Source organism: Ochotona princeps, chromosome 32 (genome assembly GCF_030435755.1).
Source record: "Ochotona princeps isolate mOchPri1 chromosome 32, mOchPri1.hap1, whole genome shotgun sequence".
In the NCBI taxonomy this organism is placed as follows: Eukaryota; Metazoa; Chordata; class Mammalia; order Lagomorpha; family Ochotonidae; genus Ochotona; species Ochotona princeps.
Window position 1 is genome coordinate 4069218 of NC_080863.1, and position 22644 is coordinate 4091861.

Sequence of the window (22644 nt, forward strand, 5' to 3'; positions counted from 1 at the left end):
ACAAAAACGGCCTTTCAACCTTTGTCAAATGCTCAAATCTAAGTAAGACACAAGCCCATTCTCATTTTAAATTAAAAATCACAATCATAGAAACACAATTTGGGGCTGAAAGAAAATCAACTGTGTCTGGATCCAGAGCTCCTACTCATCTCTGTTCTGTACGTGTGGCTCTTTGGTTTTTCTAAAGAAATAACGTCCACAGTTTTGATTGGGTAGTTCACTGTTTCGGTTATGTTCTACCATTCCTGGAACTGGACACTTATTATTTGGAAGGAAACATGTGGGCAATGGAATGATCCTCTTCACTGGAAACAAATGCCTTATCCCTGTGCCTTTGTGTTTATGGTTTCTGAAATCCCTCAGCTGTGCTGGTCATTCACATTTCAGAGGGTGTAATTAAACTCCACAGTGCCACATTATCATCACATCACATCCTCCCACGGAGAACTCTGGGGAAATTGCTTATAGAGTCCATTTTCCAAATTTTAAAAATTTCATTTAAAGCTTATATTTTTATTGAGACTTGCTTTTGTACTATAAAAATCAAATACACATTCTAAACATGCATGTTAAATTGAAAAATTACTAGCCAAACCATTTAATAATGCATTTGTGTAATCACTGATGTATCATACCAGTACTGGACAAGTACTGGATCAGTACTACAAAGTACTTTTCTCTCTCTCCCTCTGTTTTGCCCGCAAGAGATGTGAAAAAAAAAGTTCTGTATAGCTCAAATTTATGACATAGGAATTGTCATAGAAAATGGCATGGTTAATCAAAATGATGACATTTTTTCCGAAGCATGTTTTCCACATCATAATAAAAAAATAACCAAAACAGAAAGATTAAACTTCAAATATTTTGAAGAAGTTACCAAATATGTTGGAATTTTGAAGTTTGTTTAGTCTGGGTTGAAAAAGCATTGCACTTGGCATCAAATGGCAGGTTCAAGGCCAGATTTTATCATTTTCGGTTTTGCGGTCCTGGGCTACTTAACTAAAATATTTGTTCCTAATGATTGTTAGTGAAGTAAGCAAAACCAGGTGTCTGAGAAGACTGTTGAGGAAGATAGGAAGAAAGAGCCCAGCGTGCCCTCATCATCAGGTGGCCAGTTTGAGCCACTGGTGTCCTCGAACTGCCTTTACAACTCCATGTAATATATTTTGATTCCAGTTTTTGAGGTGAAATTTCCAAGTCATAAAGTTTTATATGATATAATTCACTGCAAGTTTTGTTTTCTAAAGGATGCAGCATATGGGATTTGAATCTATAGCTCTGTGATTCTGAAGCAATAAATGTCAACAACTGCTCAGCCAGCAAGGACTATTTGATTTGGGAACAGAGTTTCAGGCAACTTCCCATTCCCTGGCACACCAAGATGGCTGGCCATCTAATTTAGCAAATGCCAGAACAAATCAGTGGATATGAGAAGCTTGACTAGTTATAAAACATGCTAAAAATGTTATTATTGATCATTAGATTTGCTTTTAAAAATGATTATTTCTACCTATATTGATGTTTGATATTACAGTGCTTCAATACCAGCCAGTCTACTATTCCTGATATTCAGAATTCTGTATTCTAATAAGATCAGAGATGGCTCTTCAAGTTGGTCTGTAATATTAAAGGCTCTGAGAAATTTTACAATAAAAACTCAGCTTATATAATCATCATTTCCCAAACTAATCATTCTCTAAATTTTTCTCTAATACCCATTGCTTTCCATAAAAGCAGGCTTTCATTTGACATACACTGAGATAGTAAATATTTTGTGACCAAGTACATATTATATACTCATTTTTAAGAAAACATCAATTATTTAGTTAAAATTATACATAGAAGGATATTTCCCAAGAGGATATTATATAATAGAAATCTCAATTTTTGTTGTAAACAATAATTATCATTAGTTTAAACAATGATGATATACAGCAAGAGTAAGTAAATTTATGAGAAAAAATCTTAGGGAACCTTGTGCTTATTTTTAGTTCCTAGTAATCACAAAGAATCAGATCCAGTAACAGGAAATGAGGATGTGAGAAATACATTATAAATTTAAAATTATTCACTTGTCTTAATTTTAAATTCAACTGCAGTATACCCTCTAGAAAATTGCTGTCTGGGATAAGGTCATCTTTAATTTACTGGAAAGCATTTTAAACATGTGCCCTTTGAAATCTCACTGCCGAAAGGCATGAAATCTTCATAAAAAGGATGCAGCCTTGGTAAGGATTCAAGCTCTATCCCACTTCCAAAGATGAAGAAGAGTTCCATGGGCAAGAAACCAAAGTCAACATCCTTTATTATTGTTAACACATACTCAAAATAATTTCCATCTGTGGTAAAAAAATCTTCATTTCAAAGGAATACATTTAAAATATAATATTTTAACAATTTATCCTGGGTATTAACTTTGACTGAAAAGATTTTTGTTAAGGGTCAACACTTACATATTCAGAAATCCTAAATCACATAAGTAGTCTAATTTTCAGAGTAAGAGGATAGTATTCACCAGAACAGGGGGCAAAAAGTGTGTGTTGCAATCTGGCTTACATTCAGCCAAGGGAAAAGACATTTGTTGGAGGTCATTTCTTTGCCATGACTCTCCCCGACTTCCTCCTACACATCTTCCAACAAGGTGGAAGCCCTCATGCTTTTTTCTTTTCCCATCAGAAACAAAATAACAACAAAAGAAAACTACGTATTGTTCCAGGTAATTTAGGATGTAATTTTGGAACCTGTAGATCAGTAATGTCTTCCAGTTGGCCGCTACATGCTGAGACCCAGGACTTCCTATGGTGTCAGGGAATCTGCTGAGATGTGAAACATGTTTCACTGGGTGATTAAATTGTCAGTTCCAGAAGTCATGACATTACAGACAGGAGAAATTGCAGCCATCGCCTACCCTGAAAAGTGTATCTGTTCCCTTCCCAGGAAAAGAAATGTGGAAATGAGCTCAGGTTTCAAACATTTTAATTGTAAATATTAAAAATGCATCTTATTGTAACATCTTAATGGTCTACTATATGCATCTTTGTATTAATTTTTGCAATATATGAAAGTTTACAGCCAGCAGTCTTTTAACATAAGGATTTATGTATCTGTCATATGCACACCTCAGAAAGTTGAAAATGTGTCTGATATGTAGACCACAGTTGGTAAAATAACAAATGGCAATGTTTCAGCTGAGATTTTGGTCAGTTGAAACGCTCAAGAAGCAGAACCAATTCCACTAGGCCACCAGGGTACTATTTAATACATGGTGCTAATTACTGGACTGAAAAAGACGATACTATTTTCAGAGATGGCTAATAACTCTCCAAGGACAGCAATTAAGAAAGTTTGAGTGTGCGTGTGAAGTTGTTTGCCATGTCCTGTGAGATTCTTACGGGAAAGCCGCCAGTGAAAATGCCACAGGAATGTCAGCTCTGTATCATTCTTGAATTCCGAAATGCCATCAGAACAAAAAAGACACAGACTTGCACCAAGATAACAAATTACAAGATAGCCAACAATATAAAGTAATGTTGAAAATTACTGGAGACAATAAAAAACTAAAAAATCTTTCTAAGGATATGAATATTTGCAAAGTATTTTTGAGATAGTGCAAAATCATCTTTATAATCTCTTTAGAACAATCCTGCAAGGAAGTTAAAGTGCTCTTTTTCATTGTGACATGAAATTCAGAGTATGAAATGGGTCAAGTCAGGTCAAAGTCACTGAAAGTCTCATCAGATAAAGTAACTCAAAGGTTTTCTATGACAAGCAAATCGAAAAACAGCACAATATCCTGTCAGATTCCATAATGAAAACTTCATAGTTTTTCTTTCTCAGAAGTTTGATAATATCCAAGTGTTTACTTCCTTCTGTTTTACAATATTCATCATTTCTTAAAACTCCCTATTGCAGGTATAATGTGTGCACATTACATTGTGAAATGCAGAGACAAGCAAACACAAAAGAGGCAGACGATCTTTCAGAGTCTTGTTTAATCCACTCGTATCTCTCCCCTGAATTTATGAAACTACATCACATATGATTAGTTATGACTTTTATAATGATTAGGATTGCTTGTCAATCGAGACATTAGGACAGATGGCAAATGTGACCAATTAGCCGAGTCCTCTTCACCTCCTTGTCACCACCAGAATTCAGATATGCAGTATTTTGCCTGGATTATTTGTGACATCTTCCAAAACCTTACCTGCCCCAGTCTGTACTCCCTGCTACCTCTTATGCCCAGAGAAGCCTTGAAGTCACGATTTGCAGTCTCCTCCAGGGCTTCCCTGCTGCTTCAGGATAAGATAAAAACTTCCTTAGTATGTTCACAGAGTGCACATGACCTGGACATTGTGAAAGTATGTTTTCTCAACATTGTGAAAACATTGCTACTTAGCCTCCAGCCTTAGGAAAAATTTTATGTCTTTCTTGCATGGTAGATAGTTCATATGCTCCGTGCTAATCCCTGTCTCTCTTTTCAGTTTCAAAGGTCATGCTGCTTCTTCCAGGAAACTTCTTTCTCTCAAACAAAAATGAGGAGCATCGTACAGGAGACATCAGGTAACCTTTGCTTTGTTTTCCTCTGGTGGTTCATCTGAGATGGCTTCATTACGTAGCTACCTTATTCCAGGCACTTGAGATAAATCAATGGAAAAGTAAAAAAAAAAAAATGACACTCTCAAGCAGAAGAAAGGAGAAAATGAATACTGGAATCACTGCATTGGTAATAAAATACCAGGCACTAGAAGGTCAGAAGGAAGCAGATGCTGGAGCCGAGGAAGGGAACTGGCTGACAAGGCTATGGTACGGACTCCAGTTGTACATCAGGAACCCGCGTTGGCTTCCTTGAGCAGATACCATTTGATTAAAGTCAGAAAAAATGCAAGTAGGTTATACATGAACAAACTGAAAGGAAGAACAATCCAAAAACATGGTACAGCCAATTCAAAGACTCCAGGGTGTGCGGACTGCTCTAAGACAGTTTACATCAATGCTATCAAGTAATTGCCTGTTCGTGGCCTGCAGACCACACACTGCCTGTAGGTCAGAATTCTGGCTTTTCTCTGATACCTACAACAAGACCAGCTATCAATTAGATATTCAATAAACCTATATTGACATAATGAAAGATACTTGAATGAATGAATGTCAAATCAGGGAAAGTGAGATTTAAAATCTCACTGTCACGATTCTGTTTAGTTTTGTAATAGTATAGAACACTACAGATATTTTGCCATTTAGGGGCTGGCATTTTGGTGTAGCTAGTAAAACTGCCCCCTGAAGTGCCAGCACACTCTGAAGGTGCTGGCTGCCCCACTTTTGATGCAGCTCCCTATCAGTGGCCTAAAAAAAGCAGTGAAACATGACCCAACTATTTGGATCTGCCATCCACAGGGGAGGCCTGGCTTAGTGCCGGATGCTGCGGCCATGCGGGTAGAGAGCCTGTGATGGGCGGTCTCTCCCACTCTGTTTTACTCTCTCTCTTTCGTCTCTCTCTTCTGCTCTTCCTCGCACACTTTCTCTTTTTGTTCTCCCTTCCTGTCTAAATTCTTTCAAAATAAATAAGCTTTAGACATTGAAACACATTTGATGGCTATTAAAATATGCTATATTTGGACACTTCTTTCCATTTTATTTAGGCTTATTGCATAAAATTTTCTTGAATTAGGAAACTATGGGAGACTAATTTTTGTATCTCTGTGCATGTTTTTCTTTCCTACACATCACCTGTCCCTCTCCTCTGCCCAACCACATGCAAAACCCAACTCAGGTTATCCCTGCTGTTGAAGCCTTTTCTTGGCCTCTCTTGTTCACAGGATCCTAATTATAGGCAGGGAACTGTATGGTTGGGAGTCATTCTTCTCTACTACATTTGATTACCTGTGTGTAATCACCTCTGTTTGACTATGGGCTCTCTAGGGTAGAAGCCAACATTTTTCAGTTGTTTAAACATGTTTCATTCTTGCACAAGTAGTTTACGAGTACTATATATCTGTATTAGTTTGAACTCCTACTGAAAGATGCATTCTTTCCACAGATTTCAAAATTTTATCAAATCTGAAAGATGTTATAAAATATAGCTCTGGAATTGACATAAAGGTTTACAAACGTTGAAACTGAAATAGACCTTGGCAACTGGCTCAGATTCTCTAAACTTAGCAAATACGGTGTGAGACAAACTAGCTTTTGTTGGCATCCAAGGCTGTGAAAATTCTTAGTAAATATTTAGTCTTCACAACTACCTGAAAATTAATGTACATCTTTATATGGTATGGAAGGGCTCATTGGACACAGAATTAGAAAATGATTTACAGCTTAAAGTTCATCATTTCCTAAACTATGTCTTTTGCAACACTTGACAACGAAGACACATCATAATCTTCTTGAAAATTGGCAAAAGTAACCCAAAAGGAGACCTTTATGGGAGGAAAATGCAACACCAAGTAGAGAACAAAGAAAGATCATCACACAGATTCTCAAGGTTTGGCACTAGGTTTTGGTGCAAAGATAGAGAAGAGACTGCTTTCCCAAAGATCTCTTGGCCCGTAGTCACCTTGCGTTTTGATGCATGATACATGAACTTGAATAATGGTACAACTTGTAAGAAAAAAATATCTCCCTTGCTTTTGTGCTTCTCACAGTAGGCAGCAGTTGGGAGGCAACATGATAACTATTGGAGCGGTCCCTAGGAGCATGTGGATGAATGCCACAAGCACACATTATCACAGAGCCCAACACGACAGTTTCTTAGGAGATGGGAGGCTATGATTCCACAGGGCAGGATCAGTGGTTACATGTCTACTGGGTCCAGACAGAGACTTCCTCTGACACTAACTGAGGGTCTATGTGTTGTAAAAGCAGCTACCACTAGACCGTGCTATAAACAATACCTCAAGGCTGAATCGAGGTCATCAAAGGAAGTCACCTAGTTTTTAGGAAAAATTAACTCAGTGCTATTCTTTAACATCCTATGGGATGCTTTCCTGAAATTAAAAAGATCCATTTATACACCAAACAGAGAGAACTTCAAAGTGACAGCGAGATCCAAATTTATAGTCAAACAACTTAGGCTATGTGATCAGGTGCAACTATGACAGTTAACTGAAATAGCTTTATTGCTGATTAACTCATATGCAGTCCAGTTCAGAATAAAAATATTAAAGTTACTACATATCTGAAAACATTCTGCATGTTCTTCTCAGTTTTCACAAAGGATCTGAATATTATCCCCACCTTCAATTTGCTTACTCCTCAAACCTGTTAGCCAGGCTTGAACTCACATTCTCCATAAGGTCACCAAACAGAAGAAGCGTGAATCATCTTTCTCTCAATAGCTGGGGTGTTTGATGCTTAGAAATGGAGACATACGTATGGATATACACAGAATAAAACACAAATCAACCAATAAAGACTTCATCATGTCCAAATTAAAAGAATACAAACATGAGTCTGGTTTGCTGACGTACTAGGACCTAACGTTTAATGATTCATGATTTGATTTCATAAAACAGAGCACTTATATTTCTAATGGTTTAAACAAATTGAGAAAGCTATATTTTGTTTGTGTCCCAGAGACTTATACACACACACCTAATAAATGTGCATAAGCTTCTAAATCCATTTTTCAGGAATCTTCTTTAATATTCCCTAGACCTCTTTGGGCAGGCAGTTGTATGTTTATGGATTGACCTGTCTACAAGAGAGATTTGTTCAGATTAAATATAATCTGATGTCTGTTGTTCCTCAGTTTGTTTGCAAATGCAATTTCACGGCAGTAGGGAAAACTTTCTCTGAATTTTCAGGTCTCAACTTTAAAATCACCTCCTTAAACAGAACTTCCAGGAACACATGATTTCAAATAGTCTTGTCCACTATGTGTCTTGAGTTTGCTATTACAAAAAAACCAGCAAAACAACTAAGGAATTTAGGCAGAAGGGAGCGGACTACCCAAGAGCGATAAAGCACTGCAATTGTTTAAACAATCAACTGTGACAAATATTTTTCACTGTCTGTCACATTTATAACTGTGCCCTCGATTCTGTCTTGGCGCTTTGTCCTCCAACCTCTACTCCCCGGGCTCTTGCACTAGAATGAAAAAGCAGAAGTGCAGGCAGACCTTGATTGTGGTTGTGTGCGCTCCAGGGTACTCCTTTTCTTCCAGCGTTGACCATCTTTCTATAAACTTAGACACCAAGGAATCATCGTAGTCCACGATCTGAAATCCAGACACGTTCGCGCCTCCAAACTGAATCTTTAATAGATCTCCATCAGTAAATCCCTAGACATAAAACAGATTCTGTCATGCTTTCTATCTGGGAAACGCTTAGAAGTTAACATTAATCGATCAACCCTGCAAATTATGATGTTACGTATTGCAAAGGACATACAGTAAAGCTTCCAGAGACTGTTCCTAAGGAACATTTTCAGAAACAACTAAAAACCAGTATGGATCTTCACTCACCAATATGTAGAATATCCTTTTCTTTGATATTGGTAATATTAAAAAATACTTTCGTAATTTTTATCTGGGGAGCATAATTATTGGCTGTTTATTGGCTAAGAATTTTGTTTTCCGTTTTCAGCAAAATAATGTAAATAGCACAAAAAAGGTACATGACAGAAAATTCCTAAATTCTATACTACTGCACATACTGTACTACAGTACATTTAAATTCTTCAAAACATGTAATCTCCATACATATGTGTTTTTTCACTTATTTACTTAATGGCTCTTTCTTAAATTATTAATTATTAAATTATTTAATATGACATTAGTGTGCTTTTGTGTATATAACTTATTTCCATGAGTAAGCCACTTATTTTAAGGAGTATTTCATCTGCACCTCTGTATTCACAGTGGTCAAATAATACACAAGAATTTAACTTTCTTTCTTGAACATTATTTTACCTTAGAGTTAATCGATGCTTCAGTTTCTCTATTATGTGCCTTTATATACCTGAAGCTTGTTTTCTTCCAGCTGCTCATACATTTCAAGTTATCCATTTCAGTGATCCCCTGAGTGTTTAATTGCCATGAAATCCTCTTAGTGAGTCAGTTCCTCTTCCATGCCGTGTTACAGCAGCGTCCTCAAGTTGGCCCTTGCCATTTTCTGAGCTAAATTCGCTGTTCCCTAGGTTGCGCTTTTCTTTCATGCTTTCTTCTTTTTCTTTCCTAGAGTTCCTCAATATTTTGAAGGAAATTTTTTGAGACACTGCCTATCTGAAAAATAACTATATCTTATGTTGATAAGTGTTTTATCCAGGCGTAGAATTTTTAATTGAAACCTACATAATGTGAAGATATTATCCTATTGAGTTTTTCCCCCTCTGTTTCTTCTTTTAAAATTTGTAATTTCTTCTTATTTTTGATACCTGTTTTTAAAGGTTTATTTTTATTGAAAGGTAGGTCAGATTTAGGGAGAGAGAGACAGAGAAAGGGTCTCTACCCACTGGTTCACTCGCCAAATGGCCACAATGACCAGAGCTGAGCTAGTTCGAAGCCAGGAGCTTCTTCAGGTCGCCCACGCAGTACAGGGTCCCAAGGCTTTACGCCATGCTCTGTCAATTTCCCAAGCCATAAACAGGGAGATGAATGGGAAGCAGAGCAGCCCGGATACACACCAGCACCCATATGGGATGCTGGGGCATTCAAGGTGAGGATTAGCTATTGAGCCATTGTGTCGGGCCTGCTTACTCCGATACCGGATTTGTCTCACACTTATCCACCCTCCCATCACCTGCCAGAAACTTTGTATTCTCTTTGTATCTGAAATTCTACAAAGACACTTTCACTCTGAAACATGTATGTCCTTTTACTATTCTGTGTTATCAAAGTATGCCTATGTATCCTTCAGTTCTGGAGGGTTTTCCAGATGATTCACGACGGTTTGCTTTTCACTCCTATCCTTATGGAATTTTTATTACAAAGAGTATAGTGTTAGATTATGTGTCAGGTGTGTGTATCACTTATTTCCATAAGTCTCATTTGTCTTTATTTTGTATTGTTTTCATTTATTTTTAGAATTTTGGAAGATTTTCTCAACTTTATCATCATATTTATGTAATTTAAATTTGATTTTTCAGAAGCCAAACTAGTTAACCTCCCAGATCTCTCTCTCTTATCCTATTTTTTGGTTTGTTTTTACTTTGTAGTACAATTTCTTCTTTTTATAGGGAAAATATTTCCCTTAGTTCCCTGTAGATATTGATTACAGTTTAAAACATGCTTTCATCTGCTCTGTCCTATTTCTGATCATTTCCATGCCATCATTTATAACAAAGATTTCTCTCAAATGCCAACTTATGCCTGACTCTTGAAGCAAAAGACATTAAACCACTTCCTAGAGTTTCTACACACACGCATAAGTATAAATAAAATGTCTAAGTGAGATGGTCAGGTGAAGTGGATCTCAACTCTTTTTGTCTATATTTTAAGTTCTCTTTGAGCTGTTCAGTTTCTTCAGACTCTTCTAATCTACCTTAGGTAGATGAGAGGTTTCAGAGAATTAAAGGAAAATGGACATTGTGGAAAAGCTATGCATCGGGTTTCAAAGACATGACACCACACGAAACATCTCTCAGTTTCACTATCTGCTCTTTGAGGCATGCTCACATATGCATCACTAAATTCTACAACCAGCACGGAGCATGGTTCAAGTCCATCAGGAGAATTTCCTGTAGACATAGTTACTGAAATTTTGTGTTTGGTCTCAGCTCATGTCTCAGAATCAAGCATTTCCCCAGTTCATATATTTCTAAAAAATAATGTTATGAAGGGAAGATTTCAGTGTTTAGGTATCAGGGCTTACAACTGCCTGATGGTATGGGTTGTGTAGAAAGGCTTTGTGGGGTATCCAACCCCTCCTTATTGTCTTTGAAATAAGTGAGGCCCTTACTTAATTCCATGAATCCATTCACAGGTGCAGGTGATAAGCCCCCCCCCCCCCCAGGGATTATTATGCTTTAGCCCATGGCTCCTAGCTATAACATTCCAGAGAATTATTCTTGAACAATGGAAGCCATTTCCTCACTGCTGTGGTCAATGACAAAATCTGACTGGACTGTGGATACAATAAAGTCCCTTTTCCTCACCGCAAGTTGTAAGAGTGGAGTTCATTTTTATTCAACACTGCACTTCCAGGGGATGTACAGAATAAACAAAAGTGTTTCCTTTATCCATCCAACAATGAAGAGACCTTTGGCCTGGTCATCCTTTTGTGGTCTATGACAGGCATCTGTTCTTCACCTGCTGTGTATCCTGGAAACAACTGGCTTACTTCCTGCACCTATGGGTATGTTCTTTCTGATTTTTTGTTTCCACAAGGCCTTCTACGATCTTTTTTTTTTCACTATTATTTTATGGTGGCTTCATCACAAATGACACTTTTAAGTGAAATGGAATAGGATTTTAATTCAGGCCTCACTGAGGATCTGTATTTCTCTAACTTTTTTTTCTCAAAAAATGTTCAAATTATGAGGAGCGAAGGAATAAAAAAAAGGAAAAATAAGGGAATAAGTTGCTGCAGGAGGCCACAGCTGAACATCGCAGATGGCAGTAACTCATAGAATTCAAGTTGACACTACTCCGGCAGCAACTGTGGCAATCAAAAATCTGACATACAGATGAGTCGTCATCAGTTCTGTGAAACCACGGTTTTATAAATGATGGAGCCTACTAGAGTGGTAGGGTTGAAGACATAAGAACACGACACCCTTTTGATCATGTCTTCATCGTTTCAGCTAAAAGCTAGCCTCTTCAGTAACGTATCAGGAAATTAATCACCACCTAATCAGACATTCAACAGTTCTTGAAGAAGTTGATCCATAATAGCAGATGATTTTTTTTTTTTACTATTTGTAACTGCCAACTCTAACACTCATCTGGCTAGAGAAAGAAATGTTCTCCATCAAGTGTTTAGAAGATGAAGTCCTTTTGCAGTGAGGAGCATGCTTCAGTTTTCATTGCCACCGAATTTCAAAGTGTCTTCAAACTCCCAGGAAGTGCAACACTATACAGAGTGTTAGACTCAGTGATTCACAAGGGAGTCTATATTGGGAGCAAATCAAGTTTTCAGAAAAGGAAAAAGCGAACCTGAGTTCAGAACAAATATTGGATAAACATCTCCCTGGAAACATGACAGCAGCATCAACTTGTGTTTTTTTTTTTTTAATTTTGCTTTCTTCTTTCGATCACTCAAGTACTTGTATCCTCCATTTTGTCAGATATTAATTCTGAAATTGATGAGCCACCTTCTGTCGCTATTTCATAATGTCCCATTATAAGTGTCTCCATCTGGACATTGTTAAAGATCACAGCTCTCAATGTGGCTGTGTGCTGTTCATCAAATGGCACTGATCACACAGGGCACTGGCTGTGTGTGCTGTTCGCTGAACCAGACGTGGTTCCAGGAGACTGCTAAGGGAGGTTCATTTATGTTGACTCTTTCCTCTCCATGAGGATTCCTTTAAGATCCCCTTCTTTGACTTCAAGGGCTAGTCCTAGGCGATGTTTGCAGTTGCCAACTGCAAAACTCTCATCAGAGTCAGCCCATTTCTCCCAATGGCATGTAGGTTTAAGTCTCAATATTCTATGTAACTGATATAACCTTACAAAGAAAATATTTATCAGTTTTAAGGTTGTACAAGTTCTTTATTGCTTCTGGAAATGATGTTTTCTAATGTAACAATCTGCTACAACAGAACACGTGACATAAATGTCTGTCCACACAGACATGAGAGATTTCTGGAGTCAGTCTTAATTTGATGCTTTGAATAAACTCTTCAACTGGGCCTGTCTTCCTCTTTTCCGTATCTTTGTACTTTAGGTAGAAAATCAGAAATATAACTATCCTTGATAGTTCCAGGTTCTCTTAGTTTTATCTTAAGATGTACTCTCAGAACGTACACTTATTTCAGATATTATCAGATATTATATATACATCAAACACCTCAAAGCAGTGTATACAGACTGAACTTTATAAGACATAGTAATAGAATAAAAGGGAACTTGGGACAAACAAACGTTATGTATTTCTGAAAATCTCCCTTTACCTAAAATATATTTTCTAAGATTATTTATAAAGATTTATAAATATCATTCTAAAAATTCTTACATTATTTGTAACGTAGGAAATTGAGTAGGCAATGGCAAAAGAGTTAACAAAACACAAAGCAAAAAAAATGTTATCACTTCTAATACATCAAATATAAATAAACCATATCTTTAAAGTACCATGAATAAATACTGACCATGAAAATTATTTTCATATTAATTATATCTCTAGTGAAAGAATAAATACTAATCATTTACTTACTAGATTTGCAATGATATAGTGGTACCCTTTAACGTGTTTTCCAATGGTAATAACCTACCAAAGATGGAAAACAGTTATTTAATAAATGTAAACAATACAGGTGTATAATTCCAGTATTACAGTCTGGTTCATGACAAAATGAATTTTACCTACAATGTTTCTGACATTTCACACAGTCATTTTTGATAAAATGTCATTTTGAAATTCAGGAAACGCTTGTCTCAGAAAAGTAATAATGTATTATAATGCCTAATGAATGTCATCTTTCAAAAATTCAATAACTAAACTGAAATATTCGCTTCATTTTTGTCAGTAATAAAAGATGCTAAGAGGCATGGAACCAAAATATGCTTACCTTGTAAGAAACCCAGATTGTAATCCTGCAAACACCATGCTCATTTTCCTTGTAAAAACACAGTTAAATAGCTCAAACCAACAGCTGAGCTTTCATGCTCTTACGTGTCTTCTCGATGCTAAAAGACACAGTATGTTAATGATATGTAAATCCTAACGTTGTCTGTTTCTACCCTGTGCTGATACACTTAAACAGAAGAATGGCAGACGTGTGAGTGCTGCTGCAGGGCTGTTCCAGCACAGGGGACACAGGAAGGGAGGTGGATGGTGAGGCTGGAAGGGGAGATCTCTGAGCCTAGGGAACTGTATCGTGAAAAATAAAAATTAAAAAAATTAACAATGTGTTCATTCAAAAAAAAGAATATGAATATGCACATAAAAGAATTCTTACTTGGTCATATAAAATAACATTTCTGTTTTGATTCTGTGTGGTTTAGTTGAGGTGGACAGGATAACTACATGAGATAGCAAAATGTCACAGAAACTAATTTTTTCCCATAAATCTGAGTATAGATGAGTGGTAAGGTAAACATAACTTGGAAGGAGTGGACAGCCTTCTAATGCACACGATAATCCCTGTCGTAATTGCACCTGTCTTAGCTCTCACTGAACCGAATCATGTATAAAAAGAGCAGAAACCTGTGAAACGGTGTGCTAAGACCTGGAGCACAGATAGGCCAGTGGGATTTTGTTTGATGAGAATATTCACACAACAGAAAGCATGAGATGCCAAGGCTATACAGAAAAAGTCAAATTACCAGCTGCCTTCCCTGATTAAACACTCTTGGTGACAGCCCACTTTTTTCCCCACAAGTGAGTAAACTTTAGCAAATCAGGGAACCTCTTCCTAGGCTGCTGCCAGGCTCTGGAGGCCCAACTTTGCCGTTCTCCATACAGTCAAGTCACATTGGCCTTTGCAGGTGACATCCAGCAAAAATGCTCTGGCATCATCTCAGGACTTTGTGTATTCTGACACTCCAGCCTGGAAAGTTCTCCCCAGCACCACACCTTTCAGTGTATCAACTCCCAAAGCACATTTGGTTCTCACACCAGTCATTACCACCTGACTTGCCCTGCTCCCCGATAGGCAGGTGCTTGGAAGGAACACTGAAAGAGTGAGCACACAGTCCTAGGAAGGATTCCATCATGTGCCACTTGGATATTAAGTGACACTTGCAGCTCTGCTTACTGTGCAGTCTACTTCTGGAATCACTCATGGCTTTTGTTTTCTCTTGGAATTAAGAAACATAAATGGTGATATCAGTAATCACCACTTGATCTTAGTGTTCATTGAGAGAAAAGAGGGCTATGAAAGTTCAGTAACCTATCTGTTAAGTGAGCATCAGCTGCACCAAACAACAGAACTTTGTCTTTAATAACTAGCAAAGTACTAATTATGTAAAAGCTTACATCAATTATAAATATCTGTGACAGCCAAATCATTTTCCAGTCTAATCACAGATAGAAACAAAGTGCCTCCAAACTGTATCAGATAATAATAAAAATTGTCATAGTCTAGGGTAGTTTAACACTATGCTAACTTCAGGCCACTGTGCAAATAAAAACCCTTGTTGCATCTCCACTCCCTTATAAATATTGGTTGAATAAATAATTGAGTAGAAAATCATTTTCTTGGAATGTAGTCTATCAGTTTCTACCCAGTAAACTATTTGTTGAAATGATCTCAAGCTAAGTCATTTCTTTCTGTAATTTCTCTCATAACATTCTATTCATTCATAGTGTATTGCAATATCAAAATTATGTGTTATTTTCTATAAACACATAACTAATTGTCACCTAGACGTTTTAACCTTGCTTTCTTAGCTATGTCACAGTCTGGCTTATAGGCCTTGCAGACTATTTATTTACCATTTAATGGGTAACTCCATTTCTGTGAATCCTTTGCAGATAATTTTTCCTTTTTACTTAAGTACTCTTCCTTGTCCAACCGCTCTGTAGGGTAACTTGTAACACTGTGATATGAAATGTCACATTTCCCCCCAGTCTGATCCATGAATCCATGCAGCAGGCAACCTTCCTCTTATCTCTTTGCATCACACATTTCATTTACAGAAAATTGCCTCAGTGATTATTTGTGAAATGCTACATCAGTCATCAAGTGAACTCACTGAACACATTTTAGAGTGTCTTGTATCTATGTCTGCAAAATACTTTGGGTGTAGTTGGTGTCCATTTAGACACATTTGTATCCATGATTATAGATCTGTTTGAAACACTGTTTACCATGTTTTCCAAGTCTCTTATGTAATTTCTCTCTTCGAGTTTTGGAAATCATGTTTGCATGTGCACACGTGTGGGCATGTATATTTTAGTAGGCTTTCAACAGCGTGTATTATGAGTCAGAAATACATTTTTAGACCAAAGATGAGTGAATATTATTAAAATTCAGTTTTAATGAGGGCCTCCTATGAAATTCAAATCAGTTTTCTGAAGCTGACATGAGAACAAGACACCTTCAGGTTAAAACTAATCCTAAATCCATCTCCTGAGACTAGAATCAACAATCTTGACTGATATTATTCAGCGCTCAAGCATACAACATTTATTTCTTTCTCATAACAAGATAGTTTTATTCAGTTGTTCAATGTTGCATTTCAACTAGGACTTCATAAACACTTATTTTTGCAGAATATTTAATGTTGTCCTAATTAATGAGTCACTTAATGCCTAGTAAGACGAAGAAATGCTTGCCCTGCTGTATATTTAGTTTCCTTCCATTCTGACTTTGTTCGAGGAACTAGAACCATCAAGTATTTACACTACTAGTGCAGACACAACTGCTTATCTCTTAGCAAGGTAGATATGCAGATGCCAGCAAATCAGGATGCCTTGTTAACACCACCCTGGCCACTTTCTCTGTCTGCTACATACGATATATTTTATTTTGATCCCTCCGTGGATAACTGCCTAGTTGCCCTATCGAGAAAGATCTTACACCAAAGTGCCGTAGCAGGGTAAGCACAGAAACCAGCCTCATTACTTCTGTCATCATGTCATTATTGCTGAGGGTCCAAATATACACATTGAGTTTATGTTTTCAAATAGTGTGTGTAATTTGAATGTGTCATTCCTACACATTTAAGTTTCACAAATTAGTTTGTTTTTATAGTGGTACTTGAAAAAACTTTCAAAAATAAATACACACGTTCTAGAGTGATACAGATCCATCTAGATAACAGCATACATGCAGTGAAAGTTGATAACTACTCATGAGTCCAAAAATGCCCATGAATTATTCAATTTGCCTTAGAACTCAGACTTATTTTGACTTGACAGATGTCTATTTCTTTATCTTTAAACACTTAAACAGGATTAAATTTGAAATTTCCGATTCAAATACCAAACATACTATTCATACAAACATCGAAGCATTCAGCATCTGTGCAAAGAATGACACATTGAATGCATTGAATGATTCACACACTATGTCAGCATAATTGACGGCTGTCTGCCATGGCTAACTGAAGCCAGGTATAATTTAATTGATGAGCTTTTATGCATCCTCCACAAATCATAATATCCAAAGTGCTGTTCCAGCACCTTACACAACTGCTCCTGGCAAATGCTGAAGCTGCACACACACTATATTTAGTGCCATTAGAAAGTAGAGCATAGCGAACCTGGTCTACAATGTCGTTTACTTTATCCCGTTCACAGTCCAGGATTACACGCCGTTCTTTTTTTAACTCCAGATCTTGAAACAGCGATCGGTAGGTCTCATCTTTCTTGTCGTTGTTAATGTTTCCCACATTGATAGCAGTCACTTGCCATTTCTTTTCAGCAGCAGAATCCAGCACGGCTTGCAGAGTTGACAAGCCTAGGGAGGCCAAGAAAAGCGATTACTGATAAAGAGGGCTGCATCGCTCGGAATTGTGTCGTGAGACTTGCCGGCTCGTATATTTTGAAGAAGGATGTGCTTTGTGCAGCAGTGTTGTGTTCAATGACACAGCAACCAATTTGAAGAAGATCTCTTTAAAGATGGGCCAGTTGGTTATTAACCAGACAAAGGCTTAAACCTGAAGATAACTAAGAAAACGATGATGCTATAAAAGAAGTTACAGGTAGGAGCTTTATCAATCTCGACTTATGTCCACTTTATTTCAAAAACTCCTCATTTAAATGCTATAATTCTGAGCAAAGGAATCATTGTTTCCATGAAAAAAATATACTTACTTCTTTCAACTCAGCTGTCTTTTTTGGGTCTGACTAAGGCTTAACACCTATAACACATGTGATTTAAGTGGAAGCAGAGATGTCACATACACCTATTACTCTTAGACAATGGAAAAATGGTTCAGACCTTGATGATGATCTGCCATTCAATAACACTATTCTCAAGAAGAGCTCATTTTTGGTGAGCTCCACTGAGAAGTCAGAATTGCCATTTAGTATTCAGCAAATAGTACTTAAGTTTGTCATTCACATCATCTCTTACAATCAAAGCAAATTCACTATTAATTGCTTATTGGGAAAATAAGAAATCAAAGCTCCAGAAAGATTATCTTGCCAATGACATGGCAAAGGCTTATCATACATTTCTTAAAAGAATATTGGCTTTCATCTAAAATATGTAGAATTTATCTGATGTGATCACATCTTTCCATAACTAAATGCTGGTGCAAAATTTAAAGTTATTTATCAAGACAAGAACTAGGTTGATTTGAAATCTTATTAAAACACAATTTTAGCCTTGGAAAGCATTATTAACTTTTTAGGGATATTTTAATGGCAACCTTTGCATGTGAAATTTCACAATTTATGAGTTCAATATTGACCCAAACATGTACAAGAGGAATCTCAAAGACCTTGTGACAGCAGAAACAAAAGAGGTTCTCCCAAACCATCAGTGTGTGAAACGCCCAACACTTTGTGCCATCCTCCACTGCTTTCCCAGGTGACAGGCAGGGAGCTGGATGGGAAGTGGAGCGGCGCAGTCATGAGCCGGTGTTCATATTTATGCCAGCTGAGCCATCTCATCGACCCCATTGAAGAGGAACTATTTCAGAATGATAGAATCATTTAAATATCAATTAGAATGAGTTCATGAGAAGTAAATACATAAAATAGCTAAAATCATTATGTTCAGGAAAACAGTAGGGATGCATGTTTGGTTTGCAAGTTAACATTGCCACAGCTTGACTTCAGTTCCCAGTTCTGCTTCCAATCCCAGTTTCTTCCTACTGTGCAGCCCAGGAAGTTACGGGTAATAGTGTGAGAATATTTGGGAACCTGCTGCTCCTGTATGAGACCCTGATTGAATTCCCAGCTCTCACTCATGGTCTGGCTCCTACGTGGTTGTTGCAAGCATTTGGAAAGTGAACCAGAGATAGGAGATTCCTCTCCCCCACCCTTCCTTCTTTTTCTTTCTTTTTAAAGATTTATTTATTTTTATTGGAAAGGCAGATATACAGAGAGAAAGATCTTCTGTTCACTGGTTCACTCCTCAAGTGGCCACAGCAGAATGGAGCCAGGACCCAGGAACCAGGAGCTTGTTGTGGGTCTCCCATGCAGCTGAAGGGTCCCAAGGCCTTGGGTCATGATTGACTGCTTTCTCAGGCCACAAGCAGGGAGGTGGACGGGAAGTGGAGCAGCAGGACTATGAATCAGCACCCACATGGGATCCTGGCAGCCCATACGGCAAGGCAAGGACTTTAGTCACTTGGCTATCGCACCAAGCCCCTCTTCCCTCCTTCTGCCTCCCTGGCTTTCTTTTTTTTCTTTGCATTTGAGAATTTCAGGGATTTAATTAATCATTTTTGAAAACTTATAAAAAATGAAGTAAAGCAAGCATTTCCCGGTCTGTACTAGACACATTATACTCAAATTCCCAGTAAGTTAAATTCTGGAAACACTCCAGCTAAAAGATGATATGAGGTACATATTCTAAATACATATTCTAAAACAACCTTATAATTCATTATCATTTTGTAACATTTATTGAAATAACGAATAAAGGCAAAAATTATCAACTTTAGATCACAACATGAAAAAGGAGCAGCAGAGATCTCCAAATGATTATAGTCAGTAAATGTTATTCATTATTTGTGCCAACACTGTAATCCTGAGTCCAAGATCTAAATCGAGCAACTAATTGCTAGAGAATGTATGGCAACATAGAGTTACAATAACCAAATTGCTGCCCCAGGAAACAACATTCCAAAAGACTAGAAAGAAAAGTAATTTAACCAATATATGATATATGAGACTTTGAAGAAATAGTGGAAAATATATGGTGATAATAATAAATACTTGTCCAGGTATAACGTTATTATGGTTATGAGAATCATTTTTAGAAATTACCACTGAAATGTTTACAAATGAATCTACCTGATGTGAGAGATTTATTTCTAAATAACTGCAAGAACTAGCAATGAACAGGACTGGACCAGGAATAAAGCAGAAGCCTGGAGCTTCTTCCAGGTCTTCTAAATGAAGAGCAGGGACCCAAGCATATGGGCCATCCTTCACTGCTTTCCCAGGAACAGTAGCAGTGAGCTAGATTGGAAATGGAGCATCTGGGACGTGAACCTGCATCCATACAGGATATGTTGCAGGCATCATTTTTTTTATTATGCCACAATATTTGTCCCTACTTTGTTATTTAAAATTCATGATAAATATTAAGCTATTTTGATTTTATTTCAAAATGGAAAATCCAGCCATACTTTGAACGTCAGGTTACAAAGATAGATCAAAGATATATGCAATATCAGAATTGGTCTCCTGTTTCTAGTCTTGTAATAAAAATATAAACAAATTTTACAAAAGAAAATTTGAGCAGACTACATGCCATTGGCATTTTGTTAGTAATAAAAGCTGGAAACGTTTGATTGGCAGACACTAGGTTAAAGCTAGAGAGAAACAGGACGTTTGGATTTCTACTGAACAGGAGAGTGAAAATAGGTAACATTAAAGATTCATTTCTCTCACAAAGCAGCTAACAAACACAATTCTGGGGTATTTCCATTGCAAACACAGGTTAGGAACTGAAAAAAAAAACATTGACCCTGATTCAAGTCAGATGACACACACACATGAAAACATCACATTGAAAGATGTACAATTTGTCTATTTCTGCTAAATTTTTTCAGTAGCATTTTAGGAAACATCAGAGATGGCTGGTTGACTTCCATCAGCCACAGAGAATTAATCCTTCCATGCTAGAATTCAAATCCTCTTCCTGGTTTTCACTCCCAGCAGGTACAGAACACACATAGCAGACCAGCATGATCATTTCAATGACCGGCCATGTACTTGAACGCTGTTGTGAAGTCTAACCAACTTTCTCTCCAAGAATGAGAAAAAATATATAGCTACATTTCTAAATCTCTTCTTTAGGCACTACTTTCCACATTCCAATCCTTTTACAACTTTTGCTGGTCACTTTCTTAAAGATATGTTACATCTATGAATGATGTTATACATGCTATCCCTATATTATTATATATTAATTGAAGGTAAGACTCTTTTACTATCAGCAATGCTTAATTTCATTTTTCCTTTATGTATTTGTAGATTTCACCACATACTAGAAATTTCAAGTGAAAATGCTCTTGATATTCTGCGTTGTTTTTGGAATATTCACATATTGCAGACACTTCTAATGCTAAATGGCAATTTGTAAATGGATTTCATGAAGAGATTATTCTAATGCTAAAAGATATTAGCAGTGCACCTTGTCAAAAATATGGAAATGATGAGTAAAATCAATAAGAATGAATTTAGAAACTGGCTGACACTGAAACTCATTCATTCCATGTGTCAAAAATAACCTAGAGTCAGGGCATTCTCTTAACTGTTACAAATTCCAGGATTAATAGTTTGTAACCTATTGAATCCAGCAAAGATTGTATCGATTTATTAAGAAGTCAAACTGTTCAAGAAGTGCCATATTGGCCTTGATATATTTAGTTTAGTCAGAAGACACTGAACAATATTAAATTACTCCTTAAGGACACCCAGAGGTAACTGATAATCACTAACGTGATCTGGCTTGCAACCTGCAGAGACTGCCACCCTGTTCTTGGTCCTACACGTTCTATGAGTCTATATTTTCATGAGGAGTTACTCATCTGTTAAGACTTTCATTCAGTGTGGTTTCTCCATTTCTCTCAACTAAAAGTACTGTAATTGCTGATTCCAATACTGAGCGCTGCTTGCTTGATAATAAGCAGGGCATTTTAAATCTAAAAATCAGTATGTTATGATCATAAATTTACAATTTTGTGTTTGTGTTCTCGTGGTGCTGGTTTCTCAAACAGGGAGGAAGTATAACTTAGGACTTGCTGCATACCCTTACATAAACACCAGGACGGAAGTGTCTTTATCAGCATTCACCCCTCAATACAGAACATAAACAGTACTAAATAAAGGTATTGGTTTATTTAGAGTAATAAGTAAGTTGTAAATATTCAGTTGCAACATGTTTATTAATAAATCAGGATTTTCAGATTTCCAGATGAGAGGAGAATTCATGCACCCAAATAACTCAGAACAAAGAAGGCTTCTGATATTCACAGTTACTCATTTACTTATTTATTTTTTGCTTTTTTTAATTGCAAAGTCAGATATATATAGAGGAGGAGACAGAGAGGAAGATCTTCCATCCGATGATTCACTCCCCAAGTGACTACAACGGCTGGTGATGCGCCGATCCGAAGCCAGGAGTCAGGATCTCTTCCGGATCTCCCACATGGGTGCAAGATCCCAAGGCTTTGGGCCGTCCTCGACTGCTTTCCCAGGCCACAAGCAGGGAGCTGGATGGTAAGTGGAGCTGCCGAGATTAGAACTGGCACCCATATGGGATCCTCGCGTGTTTAAGGTGAGGACTTTAGCCAGTAAGCCACAGCGCCGGGCCCAATAGTTACTCATTTAAAAATAGAAATTAGCTGTTGCTTGGAATTGATATAGTTGAAATACATTGTGTTTTTCTTTTAAAAAATCAAGAATGTAA

General features: G+C 37.1%; 1 protein-coding gene across 3 annotated transcripts in view; it reads right to left on the reverse strand.

The window, feature by feature from the left end:
• The window catches only part of GRIA2 (glutamate ionotropic receptor AMPA type subunit 2), a 95352-nt gene that overhangs the window by 24094 nt on the left and 48614 nt on the right, over positions 1 to 22644 (reverse strand). For all 3 annotated transcript variants that reach the window (XM_058657544.1, XM_058657542.1, XM_058657543.1), the window contains exons 4-6: positions 17312 to 17508; positions 13317 to 13370; positions 8120 to 8281 (exon numbers count right to left, since the gene is read on the reverse strand). In XM_058657544.1, the coding sequence (XP_058513527.1) occupies positions 8120 to 8281; positions 13317 to 13370; positions 17312 to 17508 (413 nt within the window). The remainder of the gene's footprint in view (positions 1 to 8119; positions 8282 to 13316; positions 13371 to 17311; positions 17509 to 22644) is intronic.